The following is a 20,968-nucleotide window of genomic DNA, read 5'->3' on the forward strand; positions in this document are numbered from 1 at the left end:
TGTTAGTTTAAGATCTGCTTTCCAATGGTGTCTAATGCTGTAAGTTGACTAGCCTCAGTGGATTGATTTTCTCTTCCCAGATCTTCCCAGATCTTTCTCTTTGCAAAGGGTCTTCCTCTTAAAAGTACTGTTGAGTGTCACATTGCACAAGTTGGTAGGGATGGTCTTTCCTGGTTCAAGTTACTCCTTTCACACTCATAATACCTCTCTTTCTCTTACATAGTCTTAACTGCGGTGCCAGTGGTCATCCAGTGAGAAAATGGTGATAGTTTTTGATAGCCTGCTTTGGTTTTCAGATTCCATAAGGTTATATTGGGGCCAGGTGACTAATTTACAACCTAGTCCTCATTGTGCAGCTAAGTTAAGCAGATGCCATCAGAAAGTTTAAGCTTTTCATCTCTAAAATTTTTATTACTAATAGAGTGAACACACAACAGAGACAGAAATAAAGATTTTTAAGCAAATTGTATCTTTTGCCATTGCTCCTTTCTTGGGTGCCAGTTCATATTGGCTGTCCTCTTTTTTGTAAATAGCTGTAATACATGATTTTTGCAGTGCATTTGACTTGAAAACTTTTTCTTTATACAGCCATGATTTCATCGGAGAATTCACAACAAGTTACAGAGAATTGTCGAGGGGGCAATCTCAGTTCAACGTCTATGAGGTAAGTACTGTGAGCATCGGGAAATAAATGAGAACATTCCCAATTATTTTCGGGGCAAATTGATTAAATTTGCACAGTACTTGTAAAAATCAAACTTTGGAATGTTTTCACATTTCCCTTTTATAAACAATTAACAGAGAATCTAAAAGTGTTGCTTCATAAAAAGATTTAGAGACAAGTAGGTATGTGTGCATATGTGTGTATGCATGCTGGGCTGTGGTAGGGCAAGAAGAGCACTTCAAGCAGCTGGGTTGGTATGCTTGGAGTAAATACTGGGTTACCCCCACTTGTGTATGAACAATTTGTCATTTATTTCTTTTGCCAACTGTTACATGAGTTGTACGTTGTTTTATCCTATCTGAGGACTGTCTGGCGATTCCTACAGCAAATGCAGAGTCACAATGCCTTTCACCTTAAGTGCAGACGTTAGAATCTTTAGAGTTTTGATGCAGGGCTTACAAGTGACAAAGAATTTATCGTATTTATTGGCAGGGTTTTTCTTGTGGTCAGTTACCACCTTTGTATCGCACTTCTGGTTTAGGATTCATACATCTGCCAGCTACGGGGATTGACAGGAAGTTGTCAATTCAGTAGTAGAGTTTTGCTATTCAGGCTTGTTTATTTTGGGTCTAATAAATCCCCAGTTTAAGACTCGTTTCTTAATTTAGTTTGAGATAATTGGGATTTTCCAAAAAGTAAACTTTCCAAGATCAAACCTTATTGAGCATCAAAATGTGCTGTAATTTACTCTCAGAAGCAATCACTGAGTTTGCGGAAACAAAAATTAAGATGCATAAACTTGAAGTGTCATAAATGGACTCATTTTTGGCATCTTTCTTTTTTTGGACAGAGCCCTTTAAAAAATATACCAGATCTGGGCACAAAAAAATTGACTGGCAAAAAAACCCATTAAGACTCCTGCATTAAAAACTTCATTTTTAAATTAATATTCCAGAGGAATCTTAGTCTAGACTGAGAAGTATATAATGAAATTTCAAAATGTGTTAAATAAGAAGAGGTAGTGGGAGGAAGAGAATTAAAATTTATTTTGTTACTGAGAAGTTTCGGTTTACATTCTGCAGTGTTAAACTCCAGTTTTTTATAGATCTGAGAAATTTCATTTTCATTTTGAGTCCCCGTTAATCTTATGCATAACTTAGATCACTTCAGCATTGTCTTCAGTAGGTAACAGTGTGTAGTACCTTAACTTCAAATACTGTGAATGTGCTCCCCACCTTGGAGCAGTACAGGTGAGTTGGAGTTATGCTGCATCTGAGCTAGTAAGTTCTGCCTAGGTTGTCTTACTAATGATCAGTTCTGGTGCTGACATGACATGGTTATCCTTCATTTAGGACCAGAGATAGGAAGTCTGCTCTCTGCTGTGTACACATACTGGCACATACTGTGTCAAGTGTCTGCGCTCTATTGCTTTGTGTTGTTGGAGTTGTCTCCAGAATTCCTGTAAAAGGAACTGTTTTCTTTCCCGTGGTAAAACAATGTGCATTGTTTCAAGTTCCTCCTCTTGTCTGTGTGTGTATGTGTGTAAAACCCTGTGTTTCCCTTTACTGTTTCTTTTTCCCCCAGCAGTAGCCTAGTGCTTAGCACACAACTAGTGCTTAGTACCTAAGCATCTAATTCGTTGTTCTGATGATAGACATTCTTGGTGCATTTACACAAAACCCCTCAGCTGTCTCATGATACTGATGTAGTGGTGGTGTTTGGGAGCAGTGGTCTGCTTAATTAGAGCAGTATCACAGTATAGCTCCTGCAAGGACTCATGAACAGCAGTTTTCACATGGAAGTAATGTGTGTATTTCAGGCACCTTTCTATTCTCCTGTGTGAAAATACATGTTATTGCATTTGCACATCTCCAGCCATGTGTTAAAGGTTTTAGCACCCTCCATCTCACACATGCTCATAGACAAAGTGTATGAATTGTGCCACATACTTTCAGTTTCTCTAAGGTGAAGTGCTGTACCTGTAGGTTTTGCTCTGTAGGGCTTTTATAGCCTCACTTACTGAGATTTGCAAAGAGTCGTCTTTATTTTTAACTTCACTGTTTTGTTGTCTCTCTCATTTCTGTTCTATTTTTTGCCATCTTTCATTTCTGGATATGAGCATTCATACAACACAAGAAAACTACTGTGTAGGCAAGGTACAGTCTGTGCTGTATTTATTGTCCTAAGGTGTTTATATACTGTGGACAGGGGAACTTCAGAAGAGTCCGAACATGGAGTTCACATTCAGTACTTCAGATCACAGAGTCATGAACCCGAAGAACTGTGTGTTATACAGAGACTATTTTGGTGTGCATTTTTGTCTTTTACAATTTCCAGACAGTATCTCTGTCTGATAACTCTTGACAGATCCTTTGATGAAATCTTTTGTCCCTGTCAGAGTTTATAATAGTATATAATAAATATATGTGTTCAAATAGTATTGAACACAGGAATGGTCCAGTTTTGAGTTTAGATGTGTTTTCTTTTCTTTCACTTTGAAGAGTCTACAGTCTCCTCTAATGAACTTACAAGATGTTTGTATCAGTTGAGTAATGAACATAACCCAGGAAAACACAGCATCTGCCAGGATGCCTGAGAGAAAGATAGGAAAGGTAACAGTGTATCCTAGTAGAAATTGCCTTCATTTTGCCTTTATTGAAGCCTCGTTCTTTTGGGTTTAGACCCTGACTCTTATCCTCATGCAACAGATTGCTGTCATCACAACACAGTACAAATGCCCATTCCTTCCTAGGTCTGATTACCCGAAGTATTATTCTAATTAAAAGCAGCCTTCTCTTGAAAAGTGTCATCATACACAGAGCAATCGTGCTCTCTAGGAGTTCTGATAGCATAAAATGAGTCCTCTTATTGCATCAGCAGTTTCAACCCTTGGCTTATATAATGCAGACCAAATATAGTACTTGAAGAAAAAAATAAGGCACCTAATATTTTTTCCCCCTGTTGTTTGGGATGTCTCTAAAAGTGTTTCTTCTTTCCTGTATTCCTTCCCAACTTCTACCTGGGACACTGAGTGGGATATTTTTCATGATATTTCTTTAGTGTCTCTATCCTTGATCTCCAGTGTCACCAGGAGTCAAGATTTTGATCATATCCCTCTCACCCCTACCTTCCCTAGAGGAAAGTAATATCTAAGGCTCTCAAACATGAGCAATGGTCATATGTGCCATCCGAAAAAAACAGGAAAAATCAGCTTTTTCCACCAAATCTGCCTTTAACATAGTCTTGTTAGTATGACCACCTCCTCTTTCAAATTAGCAGCTAATTTGCCTTCAAATTATGCGTGATGACTTGTGGATTCATATGGGCTGTAGCTGCTTTTGGGGCAGTTGCATGACTAGCTGTCTTGACGACTGCGCTTCTGTTCCCTCTTTGTCCATTCTGGTAGGAGAGCCTGTTCCTGAATTTAGACTCATAAATGTGTCCAGGTTGGTGAAACTCCTGACCTGCCTGGCTGCAAGATCTTCATTGGTGCAATCGTAATCCCATGATTGGAACTTCTTTCAAGTTCTGCTTCTCCCAAGGGTGATTCAGATGTAATACAAATCCAGCTAATTAGTCGTGGTCATAATGGTAGACAGTCTAATTTCAAGACCTCTTATGTCCCTCAAAGTAAATACTTAAGACTTTCTTCTGGTGTATGAATATGCTTTTTGAAGTATTTAGGTCAGCTTCTCTATTTGCACCATGAGTTCCAATGTCACCCATTTTGCATGCACAGTGTCTCTCTGAACTGAACTATGTTTTTTATTCCTCATGGAATGATATTCTTGCTAATAATGAGAAGGCAGGCCTTTGTGGCTGTAGCCTGGGGTTTTTTTTCCTGTATGGTGTACAGATCTTTGTTAGTCCTTAAGCTATCCTTTAATTGGTCTTGGACTACTGCCATTTAACTTCAGTATTTTGTAGGATTTCATGTTCCTAATAAAGGTGATCACATGTAGGATGGTTTAGGCAAGCACTAATGCAAGGTAGGGTGCTCCAATTATGTACTGCATTATATTTAAAAAATGATCAGAGGTGCTACTGTGCAGAGCAGGACAAAGACAACTGAAAGCCATGGGGATTTTTCATATTTAGATCCAAGATCAACCCAGCATTACTGTGGTTTCCTATGGATAGTGTCACAACACAGATTACTGTATGCAGTGAAAATGTCCTCTCCTGTTGTATCACTGACATGACTTCTGCCCTACCAGGAATATTCTGTCATAACATCTTGATTAATTTTGCAGTTTCTTGAATATAGTATCAGTATCTCGCTCCCATGAATAGCGTCTATTTCTTGAGCATCTTATGTTTGCCTCCCCACACTGCAGTCCTCTGTACTTTGGTACTGCTTCTACTTGATCTGTCTTTGCAATATCAGAACAAAAGAGACTGGAAAATTCTTTCTTAAATTGTTTTGCATTTACAAACTGACCCAAGGCAGGTGGAGAAATCTGTAGGAATCCCATATTTTCAGATTAGAAACATTGCTATAACAAGCTCTTTTCAAGTGACCTTTTTTTAAAAGGTAAGAGTTCATGTAGCTTCCTAGGTTACTGCAGGGGTGTGAGACTCCAGTTTATTTATAGTTACCTGAAATTTGAGAAAACAAACCAAACAAAATATATTAAAAAAAAACCCCCACCAAACAACACACAAACCCCACATCAATATTATAGTAATTGTAGTACCTGGAATTACATGAGGGAGATCAGCTGTCATTTAATTCATCTTTGATCAAGTAGATGCCTTGTTTCCCATGATATTTCACTCCAAGCTCTAGTGCCTTTCCTAGCAATTCCTCAGCAGCCAATTACCAAGTTACTTGAAGCAGAAAGTTCAGATGAATCTCCTTTTTGGCATTTACTGACTGCTGGCAAGAAATATGCTGCTAACTCAGGCCTGACCACTGGGTTCTGGAGAGCTGTGAATGAAGGGCCACAGGGCAGGCAGGCAGTCTGTTACCTTCATATTCCTCTTCTGGGCAGTTGTCAGCAGGAGTCACTTTCTGGATAAGATTGTGGTTCAACAAGAGTTGCTGCATTGTTAATAAACCACAATTACACAGATTTAATCCGTTGCTTACCAGTCATACTGTTAATAAGAGAAACAGGTTATCTGGGTTTTTGTAAAGTATTAAAGGGTTTACGTATGCGTAAGGGAGTATAAGCTGTGATGAACACTTAATAGATAACTGTGTGGCATACTGGAAGGAAAGAAAGAATCACTGTCATTTAGCCTGTTTGGAAAGATCTCAAATGATAGTTACCTCTTTCTGCCTTAAATTTCACAGCTGTTCTGTGTTGCACAGGGAATATGATCTTTAAATGTAGCATCATTTTGCTTTGGGGGAGAGAATTTTTAGAGAGCATATATTACAATTTTTCCCATTTTCAGGCAAAATTCTTGAAATGTTTTATTGCAGTTAAGTGACAAAAATTTCAGTTGGGAATGTTTTCATTCCTTGTCATTCACAGAACATCTGTGAGTAGCTTACATCAAAACTCATCGGCAAGCCACAAGGATTTGAGTTTCCTGGTTATATAGCAGATCATGGATCAACATAATTAACAAAATAATGTTTTGCTTCCAAATTCCATGCAGTATTTTGAAAAATACTCCTGTACACCAGTAAAGTGGTGATCTGTGCTATTTTATTAAGTTACTGACTATCTTTCATTCAGGCACAGTATGATCTGTCCCCTCAATTGCTCTTTTCGTCAGCCAAATCCTGTTGCACTGAATACAGAAACTAGGAGCAGAACAACTCTCGTGTTTCTCAGATAATACTGAGAAGATGGAAACAGATTGACTGGAATGTCAAGAGGTACATTGTGAGATGGAGAAGTTGCGACACAGTACACTGAAACACTGGAATCAGGCATGCAGAAAAATGCAGAATCTTGTGAAAATTCAATGAAGTGTTTCACTGAGTACTCAGATTTAATGAACACTGTCACTTCTGTTTCACAGGTCCCCTATTTGTCAATAACAGCACTGTCTTACCTAGCAGATACCCTGAAGATAAATTCACTGGTTTTCAAATATGCCTGTATCCTAGCATTGGAGTGCATAAGTAAACAGGATGCTTAGTGAATTTAGAATCCACTAAAAATAGACTATTTTCTGCATCAAAAGTATCTTAACACTTATCTTTATGTTAACTCATAGATCGTACTGCTTCAATATATGTATCTGTGTTTCTAGGTAATAAATCCAAAGAAAAAAGGAAAAAAGAAAAAGTATGTTAATTCTGGAACAGTAAGTAAATGTATTTTATGTTACTGGATGCTTTTAACTTGAAATAGAGTATAATTGACTTGTAATTTAACAGAATTTGAACAGAAGCTTCTGTGAAGGCCACAACAATAAATTATTTACTGTTATACAGCATTCATTTCAGATTTTTTTAATTTAAGGGGTCTTAATAAAAGCTCTGACCAAGTGTGCAATGAATTCCAAAATAAGTTATATCAAAATGTCAGTCAAATTTCTGAAATTACTGGACTATTTATCTGAAACATAGATGGACTTTCAGAAGTCGATTTTTTTCTTAAATTCAGCTGCTGAGTTAGCATCAGTAAAAGCTAGTGTGCTTAGTTAGCATGGCTAAACCAAAATGAGTCAACATTTTTTATTACCAAGGAGTTTTTGTAGATTGATGTTAAAAGATCTGTTAGTTCAGTTTGGAATGAGAGTTTAATGTCCTGTTGTTCATATTCCATAGTCTGTTTTGTGAACCATTAGCAATATAAATAATTCCCAATTTCTCAGCTTCCGTGTTCTGGCATTCATGAAGTTCAAACTATCATTAAAAAAATGAAGATAAATGTTGAAGAATTGTATATTGCAAAACTAATGAAATGTAAAATAGGGTTTTTGAAACATCCAGCATGTGGGGGTTTTTCCACATGAACAGTTCCTCTGAAGTCAGTAGGGCTACTTTCACTCTGAACTCTAGCCTTGAAGGAATGTTTTGTCATTCTCAAAGCTTTTATAAGTCTGTTCTTCAGTAGGAAAATAAACACTTATTTTGTACCTCTGCTTTAATTGTAAAAAGTAAGCATAAGCAGCTTGTCCATGAACCTTTACCATTCAAGATCTGATTCATTAGGTAACCTTTTTTCTTATATATTCCTTTTACTACAATTTAATGTGTTTAAAGTTCTGTTGTGCTAAATCAGTGAGTCAGAAATTTATGAAAAATTACTATTTTAAATCAATACTAAAAGTAAGTGTACTCAGAATGGTATGAAATCTGGCTTAGGATACAGGAAAGCAAAAAATGCATTTACATGTTCAATTTCCCTGTTGAATTTGAAGTATTTTAACACCTTCACATGTATCTGCATTTGAAAGAACATATTTTAGTCACATTTGAACAGACAGAATGAACTGTGTCTTGTTAGCCTTTGTCTCAAATTACATGGAAATTTCCAATAAGCAGTAGTTAGCAATTTTCTTTGCTCTTCCCCTTTCTATCAGTGTTCTGTTGGTTTTGTAATTTCTTTTCTTTATCAAGTCCTTTCTGCATCCATTTGCCCTTACTTCTGTTAGTCCTTCAGGCTTCCCTTATGCTTCTCCAAATTGTCACTTTCCTATGTGTTTGCTTGCAGGTTTTTTTTCTCTCCCTGTCATTAATCCAAGATATTCCTTATCTTACAGTTTTCTAAACTTTCAAACCAGTCACCATCATTATCATTCTCCCTAATAGGAGCTGGCTTTTGGAGAACTTTTAAGTAAAGTGGATATCTATCATTGATTGCTCTCTCACTGCTGCTTTTAAGAACAGGGTACATACAGTAACCATATCAATTCATTATTACTTAAGGGGTCATTTTAAATTCAGACAGCCAAAATGACATACTAAGCAGAAATGTTTAGTTTGTACATGATTAGTTTTGAACAATGCCAAGTAGTGAAATGTGAAATTCACCATATAAAACTTGGAACATTGGTATTGTCTGTATGGAAGTAAACACTTTGGCCACTATGAAAGGGTTTTGTCTGTTTCCATTTTTTACCGTTTAAAATCAGATTCACTGAAAGCATTTGCTTTAACTAGTTAAGAACACGATAACCAACTGTAATAACAAATGAACCGTTAAAATGACTGTGTCCAGTGGGAAATCACATAAAAATTTCAATCCTATATGCAAGACTATGCTACTGATAGTCTGATGGAACTATATATATATATATATATATAACACTATATATGGTCATCTGTTCTCAGCTAGAAGGGTAATTCGATGGTTTTAAACTTTGCAAGTCACTAAGACTCACAGAGAACCTGTGACAAAGAAAGTAGGATGGAAGGCAAAATTGCTACCTGTAATCTCATTCTGAGTCCAAGTTTACAACATAGGATATTTTCAGGTTTTATATTTTGCTGTAATTGGAGGCAAATCAAATTTCATGACAAACTGCCACCCCCTTTTTATTCTGTGTATCATTGTCAGTGAATTTGCTGTGAGTAGTTACTTAGGCAGTTTCCATTGACTGCCTGATGCGCTTATATTGTGAGTTTTGTGTCACTTTGTGGATGAAACAAAACTAATTTGGATTAAATTCTTTGTTTTCATAAATGATGTGCAGTATATGAAGATCTTAAATACTGGATCTTTTCCATTTGAGTTTATACTTCTGGGACTCAAGTGCTGAAAATGCCAGTAACACATTTAGACCACTGCCCATGTGATCAGAAGATGTGCATGTGGTAACCTGCCCTGGAACGCAATCTTCTATCCCTTAAATGTGGCCTAAAAACGCCCCAAACAAACAATTGTAGTAGACTTCCAAATTTGTCTTTCAGGGACTGCCTATTGAAATGGTTTCTTTTTTTTTTTTTAATCTTCTTTTTTCCCTAATACTGTAGGAAATTTTGTTTTAAGGACAGAGCTCCAAAAACATTGTGCTTGTGTCTCTACTTGTTCAACTGGGAAATGACAGTTCATGTCTGACTCTCTTTTTATTTGCTTTCAGGTAACATTGCTTTCCTTCCTAATTGAAACAGAAGTTTCATTCCTTGACTATATTAAAGGCGGGTATGTGATTGGCAACAAACCTTTCTTGTTTTCACAATCTCAATGTAATTCACTAGCAATTTGTGTATGTACTTTGCATATAATGACTCTGAGTAGTATCTGTAAAGAGATGCGTTGTTTCCTCATTTTAGAGACTGTCCTTTGCCTACATAAAACCTGCAATTACTGATGTAAGTTAAGTCGTGGAACTTTGCTTAAATGTTGAAGTCGGTGTTGGTACTAAAACACTGAGATTGAGTAATGACTTCTGATCAGCCAGTGAAAGTTGGATTAGCTGAAAGGGAATTACCTAGATACTATAAAATTAGTAAAATGCTGGTTTATTTCTTGTGATTACACTGACCTTTGGTGTATTTAATATTGGCATTTATTTAGATCCTTCCCCTTTCAAAGGTATTTTTTCAATACTAATTATGTAAAATTTATAACACATTCAATTTATCATTTATTGTCATTTTCCCAAAAGGGAAGTAGAGACAGAAGCATCACAGGGCTTACCCTAGAACATGCCTAGGTTGAGTCTCAGGAATTCCTCAGGCTAACTTCCCTGCCAGAACATAGTTCTTCTCTGTGATAAATGAAAATACTTTGTTACATGTTCCTAGGCACTTAGTATGGATTTTTGAGGCATACCATCTGAATATACATCCCACATGTATTTTAAAACATTGATTACCTGTGAAGAAAAAAGTTACTTTTTTTGTGCCAGTCTTCAGCCAGGCTTCAGCTGAAATGAAAAAGAACTCTGTGTTGTATTTTGGCTGTAGCAATACAGGGCTTTGACTTTGTTCACAACAGTGGCAATCCTATGTTCCTGTTGTGGACTTAAACTAAAGCAGAAAATGGCCATCCATCCCATGTTTACCAGAAGTTTGCACTGAATGAAGTATATGTATGCACAAAGAAACAGTTTTACCTCTAGTGTTTTGTGAAGCATGTTGTACATGTTTGCTACAACCATCTTATCCCCCATTCATTCAGTATTCATCTCTACAAGAAGAATATGTATAAGGAACTGAAGAATGAAGTTTTGTATCTAAATTTGCAAAGAAAAATATATGGGGGGTGCATTCATAATCTTTTTAGAGTGGTTTAACACATTTCTCACTGAGATGTTACAATACAAGTTAATAAACCTAATTATCTACATTCTATAGACAAATAATAGAAATTTTGATTACAAATAATACTTTGTTGTTCTTACTGATATTTTGTATATATCTCTGTAACTGCAAGTCAAAGAAGACCTATGGTGATAATTACAGTTTAAGATTTTTTTCTGTTCTTTTATATAGAGTATAATTCAGCAGAATGCTCTGTGATTAAAAGTATGAGCAGAGCATTAGTACTTAATTATTTCATATAGAATCTTGTTTAGTGATTCATACCGTTATTTGTGTGCACATGCCAGTGAAAACTGTAGAAGTGCTTGTATAAAATGTTACCTTTCTGCAACCTATACAGTTTTATAAACATGACCAGGAGGCTGAGACTCAGACTCATTCTCTTGGCTTCTCTCTCCCTTCATTTATCTCATTTAATACTACTACATATCAGTTGCAGTCCAGTTGGCAGATTATGAAGGAAGGGGGAAGAGAAGATTTCATCATTAATCAGTCTGTTTTCCCATCATGTCCTCCAAAATTGTTTTTTTTTAATTCCCTGGTTTTCTTCCATTTAGTTAGGCAAGGGTAAGAAAACACTGATTCTGCAATATGCACAATATTGGATCTTCAGTAAATGGATGTTTATGAAATACTTCATGTTCAGAACTTTCATTGTAATTGATTTGAGGTGTCTTGAAGTAATACTGATGTAACGGAAATCTTGACAGCTTTAACTGCAATAAATTGGGATTACAGTCTTAATTTCATTTGTGGTTTGAGTCTGCATCTGTTTAATTGGGATATTCCATTATCAGTATCATCAATGTAACTTTTTTGTGGTTTTTTTTTTTAAAGGTCTGAAGAATTAAATAGAAGTCCATAAAGTTTGTCCACAAATTCTAATTCCATTTTACTACATAACACTGGATTTTATAGCAGTGTAGCAGGAAAGAGGTGGATGTCTTTTTTGCATCCACTTTACATCTTAAGAATCTTACATCTTACTAGCTGGCATTTGCTTACATCTTGATATTTAATCACATGTTTTGCCACACTGACCTTCCCACATTTAAAATAGGTACATTGTACTAAAAATTGACGTATTTTTCGAAGTCTGATTTCTCCTGGCACTTACCAATGAAAAACATATTACTATCAAAATACCTCCAAATACATGGATAAGCTCAGGAATGCAAGGTATAAAGCCTTGAAGAGGAGAGCAGTTAAAATTATCCTGGTTTACAGGAATTACTGTCAAACAGTTAGTTCATAGTCTGCTTGGGTTTGTTTGGAAGAGAAACCAGGAGGCAAAAAGTTGCAAGACTCAGGACAGAAAGGGTATTTCTGTGCAGAAGTTCCTAGCCTCTTTGACTTAGAATAGGGCGTGAACTACCAAATTACTCTAGGCATCTAGAGCATTGAAATTCAATAAGCTGAATCTTTGTGCAACTCAAAAATATTGTCATCTCTTCTGTCCCAGATTAGTGGAAGATAGGAAGAAATGTTTTCCTCCCATCCTGTTAAAAGCCTTTCCTTCATCCAGGTTTTTGGAAATGAACACTCACACATTGTTTAGATTCTGAGGGCTTTGGACATACATTTTAACTGAACTGTATTTAATCATTAATGGTCAAATGGAAATTTAGAACTCCTTTCATGACAGCTATTTCCATCCAACCACTACACCATATAATGTAGTGGCATGCATATTTGATGTTCAGAGCAGACCTGCTGTGAGATAAACTTATGAAGCAATGGCTGCCCTAACTAGACGTTTTGGAGGCTTTACCATCTATTTCTTGTATCCTTGAAGAATAATAAGGAGTAATAAGACTATACAAGAGCAAGGTCTTGTGGAGTCTTTGTCAGAAATATGTTCTCTAAGTTGATACAGCATTTGGCCGAACAAGAATCTGCAAAGGGGAAATCATAAGTGTCACTGGGGACTTAAATACCATGGAGAGGATGCAGCCTGTTGGTAGTGTTACTTACTCCATTAGCTCCACTGTAGAGTTCTGCGCAGTGAGTGGTCCTCAAACCTTCAACAGCTCCCCCCCGCTAACAGACCAGCTGGTTGTCACTCTGAAGCCACAGGAGGAAATACGTATTTCCTTCCAGTGTACTGTTTAAAAAAACCCTTAATTGTTACAAATGTTATGAAGACTAATCAAATGCTACATCCAGACTTAGTTTGTTCCCTTATATATATCAGTGATGATAGAGCTCTTATTAAAAGACAGTAGGTTTTGACTTGCTTTCCTAAAGCAATGCTCAAAATGGCTACTCTCTCATTGTGAGGTGAAGATTAGTGTTTCTTTTAGGATGCTTTCTCCACTTTTCATGGTAGTATAGGGTAAAATCACCTGTCCAGGTAGCAAATAGGCCATGGCTTTCTATACCAGCTAAATACTGGCAGAGCAGTAGTGATCTATCCAGCTGAATCCATAAGACACATTGCTTTGCTTGGATATTTTACTGTAGTTCTCCCTTGAGGTGGGACATGAAGCAGCTCAGCCTGCCTAGCCAGGTGTCAGTGTTTTAGCAGCTTTTGTGCAAAGCCTCATGACCTTGCAGGATCACTCATGTAGCAGGTGTCATGAGCTTTTAGTGTAGCTCCTTGGAGAACAACACAACTGGAAAAACAAGGACATAGCCTTAGACAAAGAATTGTCCTTATCAGAAACAGAAGTTGTGTTCTCTTGATGTGTTTTAAAATTTGCGTCATTAAGTCAGGCACCTAAATTCGTGTCAAGGGCTTCAATTTTATAAGCCTTTTTAAATTTTGAATGTTTTTATTCTGAATTAAGGAATTTTCAGCTGATGTCCCTTATACAAAATACATTAATCAAGACTACTATATAAAATTGGTAATTGTTGATGAAGGCTAATAATAACAGTAGCTTAAAAATATGTAGTTGATGCAACCTAAGAATGAGTGTATTAAAAAGAAATAAAACATGTAGTAGAAATAAAAGCAGGACAGTGGACTTTCAGCTGTATTAATTACATTTATTTTGGTTCTAGAATGATATGTGTTACCATGAAAACACTTCTTGAAATGTCATCCAGATTGATTTCCCAGTCATCCCATTTGGCTTCCAATGTAGTTGTGTTTGATGTTTTCATGACACACAGCTTTTAAATTAGCCTTTCTGATTAATTTTTTAGTTATGGCTGGTTAATTGTTTCAGTCTTGGTGAAATGGTAAAGAAATTAATAGTTTTTCTTAATAATCTTTAACACAAAACACATTCACAATATTACAGGTGCTTTTGAAAATATGTTTCTATTGGTGTTAATCTGAAGTTAAATTGTTTGAAAGACCCAGCTTTGCCTTCAAAAAAGGTTTAATTGCATTTTGAGAATTTTGACTACAAGGTTGACCTGTGTTTTGTACCTTTTCACAATTTATTATTCCTTTCCTCAGAGGACACTGGTGCCTTGTGTAACTTAGTATTCCATGTCTCTTTTCCATGAGATCATGTTCAGAGGGATGTTTCTGGTATGAAATCAGAATTGTTTAGGTTGGAAAAGGCCCTTAAGATGATCAAGTCCAACCACTAACCTAGCACTGCCAAGTCCACCACTAAACCATGTCCCTAAGGGCCATGTCTACATGTCTTTTAAATGCCTCCAGGAATGGTGACTCAGCCACTTCTCTGGGCAGCCTGTTCTAGTGCTTGACAACCCTTTCTGTGAAGAAACTTTTCCTAATATCCAACCTAAACTTGTGCAACTTAAGGCCATTTCCTCTTGTCCTATCGCTTGTTACTTGGAGAAGAGACTGACCCCCCACCTTGCTACAACTCCCTTTTAAGTAGTTGTAGAGAGCGATCAGGTCTTCCTTGAGCCTTCTTTTCTCCATACATATATTTGTGTGATACATGAAACAAAACGGTCATTGAAAACATAGGGCAATCATGGTTTGCAGGTTTGCCCCAACAGAGATTTGGGGCAACAGAGTTTTGTTCTGGCTTTCATGGTTCTCTGTAAGCCATAAATGACGTTCTCTGTGGTCATATGTCCATAATGCAGAGTGACAGCTTTATTAAGAGTGGCATCCGGTTTTTCTGAACTATATAGGCATTTAATGCCATTTTAGACTTCTCAAAATTTCTATGGTGTAGTAAATACACTGAGGTCTTTAAAATAGCATTAAGAAGCTATATTTAGGAAACTGAAATGTAATCTATGTACAGTCATCTATAAACTGTTGACATTAAGTAATTGGTTTAAGTTCTTGCATGTTTTCTGTAGCGGTATCATCAAAATGTACATGCAGATGGGAGCAAATTCTAGAGATGTAGACATCTGTTTTGATCTTATTTTATATCATGATCTTTATAGTTGTCAAACTTGCAGATACTGTGATATATATACCCTTCTGTTTGGACAAAAATCATCCAGATTATAGTGGGTTGTAAATGGGAAAGGGAGTCTTTCTAGTTTACCAGTTGGGTTTCTGTTATCTGGAGCAATATAATACAGATACACCACTTTGAGGAATACTTCAGAAACCGATGCTGTCAGTCATCTTGTAGTCACAGGACTTCTTTCTTTTTTGCTATTAGATATGGTTTTAATATTTTCGTTTGTTAGCCATGTTCATTTTATCTTTTTCTTCTTACTGATTGGATCAGAAGAGCTGGTGCAGGAAATGGGTTTACAAGCAAGTTTTGCTGTTCTTATGCTGAGAAAAAGCTGTTTGAGGGGTTTTTCTTTTCCTCATTGGAAAACTCTCAGCATGCTGAAGATTTTGTACCTGACATATAATGCTTGGAGAAGTCTTGTTTTACTCTTCAAAGATTGCACCACACCAAAGCCCTTAAAATGTAAGTGCAGCCATATTATAGCCCAAAAGCAGTTTTGCTTAGCAGTGCCGGCAGGGACTCTAAGCATAAGTATAGAAGTGGTATTGTATTAGGCTTAGTTTTTGTTGTTGTTTTTCCAAACCTCTTCTTACCTAATGAGGACAATTTGTCTGCACACTATAGTGATGGTGATAGAAAACTAGCTGATGTGCATTTGTTAGGATCTTTATTCTTACAACTAACTGACAGTGCAGAAAGATGTGATTAACAAGCCACAGGGCCTGACATTTGGGAATGGAGCAAATTAAATCTGACTTGTCATGCCATTAATAAGTTGTGGTGAAGCTGCATAAAGCATAATGCAGAAATATTGATGGTAAACTTCTCTTATAAAGCTTAGGTCTTCTCAGAGATTGCAGCAGCTTTCACCATTGTCCATGTTGAGGCTACAGCATTTTTAGAAGTATTCGAGGCTGACCATGTTAATACTGTGAGCATTAGTAGGCTTCTACTACTTTTTGGAGACAGTCCACCCATAACCTAGCTTAGTTTGTTTTAGCCTTGATCAGTATGACAAAATGATTCCATGTTAGGGTTTCTTTTCATACCCGTCTTTTTGTGAAACAAACAGTATTTTCTCTGGGCGCATCAGGTTATTTGAGCAGCAGAACCACTACTGCAGAGCCCGGTGTCAGATTGTTGATGTTTAATGTAAATGTGCATGAGTTAAATCTGTTCAGTAACTTTCAAAGAGCTTTAATTTTTGCTCATTAAGTTCATTGTTGCACACACTAAGAGGCAGAAATTTGAAGGAAGATGTAAAAGACTCAATCTGAGCAAATTCATACAAACTCTTTTTCATGATAGAATCTTACTAGCTGAGTGATTATCCCCAGAATGACAGTATTTTGTCCTGAAGGAAGCTGCAGAACAGAACTGCATTTAATTGTATTGCTGCTCTGTAGAAGTCCATTAATGATTTTTTTTTTTGACAATAAATCTATGCTAACAACTGATCCATCCACAATAATGGCTTTATTTAGCCACTGCTCCAGATACAGGTCTTTGTATGCTTGCTTCCAGATTTTACTTTTGTCTTCCAAGAATTACCTTGATACACTCGCTTGAAGTAATGGCTATGTTCACATGAAAAACAGTCCACTGCCAAAACTTGTGATATCCCATCCAAAGATTTTATGTATAGCATGATTTGAAACATGTTCTGATTGAAGACAGTTTTCTTAACACTGGAAGGAGCAGATTAGTAAAAACCTACTTCCCTTGTCAAAGTCTTCCATTACTAGGGCTAAAATGTGCACAAGGAGTATTCAGTATTTCTATTGAAACTGAATTAATAATGTTTATGGATGTTCACAATCTTATTAAGGATGTAGGATTTTTCACAAACAATGAAGAAAAAGGAAGGATGGAGTAAAGTAACAGTTTTCAGTGTGCTAATAAAGTGGTGTTGTATAGCTCTTGGCTGGAACCTTATAAAAGAGGTTTCTCAGTGTTCATTTCCTGTATTAGAAAGTCAGTGTCCTACAATTTGTCCACAAACAACTTTATAATCTCTTATTTATTTTTCCACATGACAGTACAACTGTTAATAAGATTTGTATTTGCTTTTTCTACAGAACCCAAATCAATTTCACAGTAGCTATTGATTTCACAGCCTCAAATGGTAAGAATAAAAAGAAATACCTTGTGTATGTATGTGTTGTGTTCAGTTTTAAGTGTACATGTGCGTGCATATGTATCTGTATCAGTATTCTGCTTAACTTCATTGTGTTATTGCTACATATAAAATAGAGTAAGTAAGAGCAGTCTGAAAATATTTGTGTCTTTTCTGATTTTTTTTTTCTGTATTACTTATTTGGAGAAAACTGGCTATTTTAGAAGACCCCATTGAGAGGGGCAAAGAAGGAGTTTCAGGTGGAATTATGGCTGAAGTGGGGTGAATCAAGATAAGTTTTGACCTTCCTCCAAAGCTGCTTTCAGAATGTGATAATACTTTTGTAGATTTCATCTTAAAAGTGTATATCATATTATAAAGACACAAATTAATGAATCTAGTCACAATTTCTTGCTGTCCTTTCCATGCTGAAAAGCTTTACAGATACTACTGTTAACCTATTAAAAATTATTCAGAACATTGCATTTTTACCTCATTCAACCACAGTTATGTATCTATGAAATAAGTTCATTTTCTTTTCATGATCTTTTCTTTTCAATCTCTGCTTTCTTACGTTTCTGTTATTTTTGAAAGAGAAAATTTTGAAGTGATTCAGTTTTAAAGTAAATCTGGTTCTTGCTCTGACAGGTAACCCTTCACAGCCTACTTCACTGCACTACATGAATCCCTATCAACTGAATGCCTATGGCATGGCACTGAAAGCAGTAGGAGAAATAATTCAGGACTACGACAGTGATAAAATGTTCCCAGCTCTAGGTTTTGGAGCGAGACTGCCTCCTGATGGAAGAGTATCACATGAATTTGCACTGGTAAGTAAATAAGTACCTATATACTGTTTGAATTTCTTTACTACGACAAAATTTGGGGTGTTAAGGTTGGAGTCTTAAGCAGTTACTGGACAAGTATCACAGTATCACAGTATCACAGTATGTTAGAGATTGGAAGGGACCTCGAAAGATCATCTAGTTCAATCCCCCTGCTGGAGCAGGAACACCTAGATAAGGTTACACAGGAATGTGTCCAGGCGCGTTTTGAATGTCTCCAGAGAAGGAGACTCCACAATCCCCCTGGGCAGCCTGTTCCATTGTTCCGTCACCCTCACTGAGAAGAAGTTTCTTCTCAAGTTTAAGTGGAACCTCTTGTGTTCCAGTTTGTACCCATTACCCCTTGTCCTATCATTGTTTGCCACTGAGAAGAGCCTGGCTCCATCCTCGTGACACTCCCCCTTTATATATTTATATACACTAATAAGGTCCCCCCGCAGTCTCCTCTTCTCCAAACTATAGAGACCCAGCTCCCTCAGCCTTTCCTCATAAGGGAGATGCTCCACTCCCTTAATCATCTTAGTTGCCCTGCGCTGGACTCTCTCCAGCAGGTCCCTGTCCTTCTTGAACTGAGGGACCCAGAACTAAGTAAAGAACAGAGAATGTGCTAATTCTTCTGTATAAGACTCTTCCAAAATTTTTCACCATAGTGAAGTCACTGAGAAAAATCCAGAGCCAAGAAGTCCCTGTAGGCCAAAAATAGTCATAAAGAAAAGTAATCATCTTTAACCTCAGCTGTAGCAGCATGAGAAACAGATGCTTGAAAGACTTCAGATTGAAGCTAATGTATTTTAGAAGCAAGCGAATCATGATCCAAGATAATCCTTCATTATTATTGTTGTTACTGTCTATAATTTTCTGGGATCTCTTTATCTTTTACAGGCTGCTAGTTTAGAGATAACTAAGTGGGCTATAAGCTGAGGTACAAGAACAAATCTGAGGTTGGTCCATGTGCCAATAATAAATTACAAAGCTAAATCTTAACAGGATTTTCCAGAAAGGTTAATGTGTTATAACTGATGCTTGTGATTAGTGTGGATGTTTATCTGCTTCAATATTGTATTCTTCTCTGAGTAGGATAAAGTTGCCAGAATTACAGCAAGTGTAGGTATATCGGGTAAGTTTTAATTAGATAGCAGCAAAGACATGGCAGAAGACTGGTGATTGTAGATGTGTATTTCTTCAGTCAGCTTGTGCTAGAAAACAATGGATAATAATTTTCCACATGGATAGTAATTTAAAACAGGTGTAATTGCAGATATTCATTTGACTCACAGACTTTGTCTGGACTTTTGTGTAGCAAGTTCAAATATATTGATACATATAATCTTAGGGCTATTAAAACAGCAGGCTTATTTCTGGCTACTTTGAGTCTTAAAACGTGTTTCTAAAATTAATTAATTCATGAGGCATTGTGGTACTTTTACAGAGGAAAAAGTCTTTTATTTCCTTCCTCCGTATATAAACATATATAGGTGTTTCACATTTAATGCTAAGCAGTGTTTTCAGTACTCTCTCTTAACATTCTATATCAATTCAATGGAAACCCCCCTTTGCTTTTCTAGATTCTCAGGAAGGTATACTGTACCTTAGAATAAGATACTGGAACATTAAGCCAATGAGGTATTGGCACCTGAAGGAGAGTAAGATGATTTGGAAGATTTTGAAGCCTTACATGGATCATTTGTATGGCCTAAGATAGGTTGTTAATCTGGGATTTAGTTTATATGTTTGTATTGTTATCTGTAAATAGGTATCCTCATTATAGAGTCATTATGGAGATAGGCAGCAAAATGCCTACCTCAAGAATTTACAGTTACAGCCATGTCAGTGGGTTTCCAAAGAATAAGTTCCTTTCTTCCTCTGTTTATACCAGCTTGAAAATCAATTTTCCAATGCAGAAACATTGATGTTTTTAAAGTAAGAAATCTTTGATCCTGAACTGCGTTTATAAACAATATGCCAGTTTTACATCTGCCCTGTAATTCATACCTTGAATGCGCACTGGGAAACGCTTGTTGCTGTTGCATGTAACAAAGACTGTTTAATTCCAGTTTAGATGGTACTTATGCCTAGGAACCAGTTCTAGTGATTCAGACTGCATATAACATGAGGCTGCTAGAACCTCCTTCCCTAGGCAGTTAACCCTCCCAGCCAGCCATGACACTGACATTAGCCATTTGTAGTAAAATCTCTGAATAGAACCTAGAATGCTTAGGTCATTGCCATTTAAAAATGTACTCTGGGTAGTGTTCTCTAACCTACATCATTTTTGCTTCATAATTACTTTTAGTGATTAATCATCTCTTATTTTCATTAGAATGGAAACCCTCAAAATCCATACTGCCATGGAATTGATGGTGTAATGGAGGCATATTACAGGAGTCTAAAATCTGTACAGCTTTATGGACCAACAAACTTTGCCCCTGTAATAAATCATGTAGCCAGGTAAGCATCACAACAGTGACTTTGCAGAAACTTTTTATTGTCATTGTAACTATCACATATAAAAGGCTAACGGTTATGTGATGCTCAGCATTTAAAAAGGTATTTACAGTTGTTTTGTTTATTCAGTCTAACACAATTAACTTGTATCTTTGAGTAGCTTTGAAGACCATGTGCTACTATTTTGAAGAATTTCATCACTGATTAAAAATAAATACAAGTGATCCAGTTGATCCATCCCATGTTAAAATCGAAATGAAAGACAGTATTTTGAGATGACTCTGCCATGTTCCATTTTTGCCTCTTGGAGCACAGAGTTTTTGCTTCACAGAAAAGTAAAAAATTTTAAAATGCATATTTTTAGGCATG

At 36.5% G+C, this 20,968-nt stretch overlaps 1 protein-coding gene across 1 annotated transcript in view; it reads left to right on the top strand.

Moving 5' to 3' along the window:
* The window catches only part of CPNE8 (copine 8), a gene marked incomplete at both ends in the record, with an annotated part of 91,121 nt that overhangs the window by 59,701 nt on the left and 10,452 nt on the right, over positions 1 to 20,968 (top strand). Inside the window, 6 exons of the mRNA XM_080622798.1 lie at positions 589 to 664; positions 6,878 to 6,931; positions 9,656 to 9,717; positions 17,272 to 17,318; positions 17,958 to 18,139; positions 20,475 to 20,602. Of these exons, the coding sequence (XP_080478924.1) occupies positions 589 to 664; positions 6,878 to 6,931; positions 9,656 to 9,717; positions 17,272 to 17,318; positions 17,958 to 18,139; positions 20,475 to 20,602 (549 nt within the window). The remainder of the gene's footprint in view (positions 1 to 588; positions 665 to 6,877; positions 6,932 to 9,655; positions 9,718 to 17,271; positions 17,319 to 17,957; positions 18,140 to 20,474; positions 20,603 to 20,968) is intronic.

This window comes from Psittacula echo (genome assembly GCF_963264785.1).
Source record: "Psittacula echo genome assembly, chromosome: 1".
Classification (NCBI taxonomy): Eukaryota; Metazoa; Chordata; class Aves; order Psittaciformes; family Psittacidae; genus Psittacula; species Psittacula echo.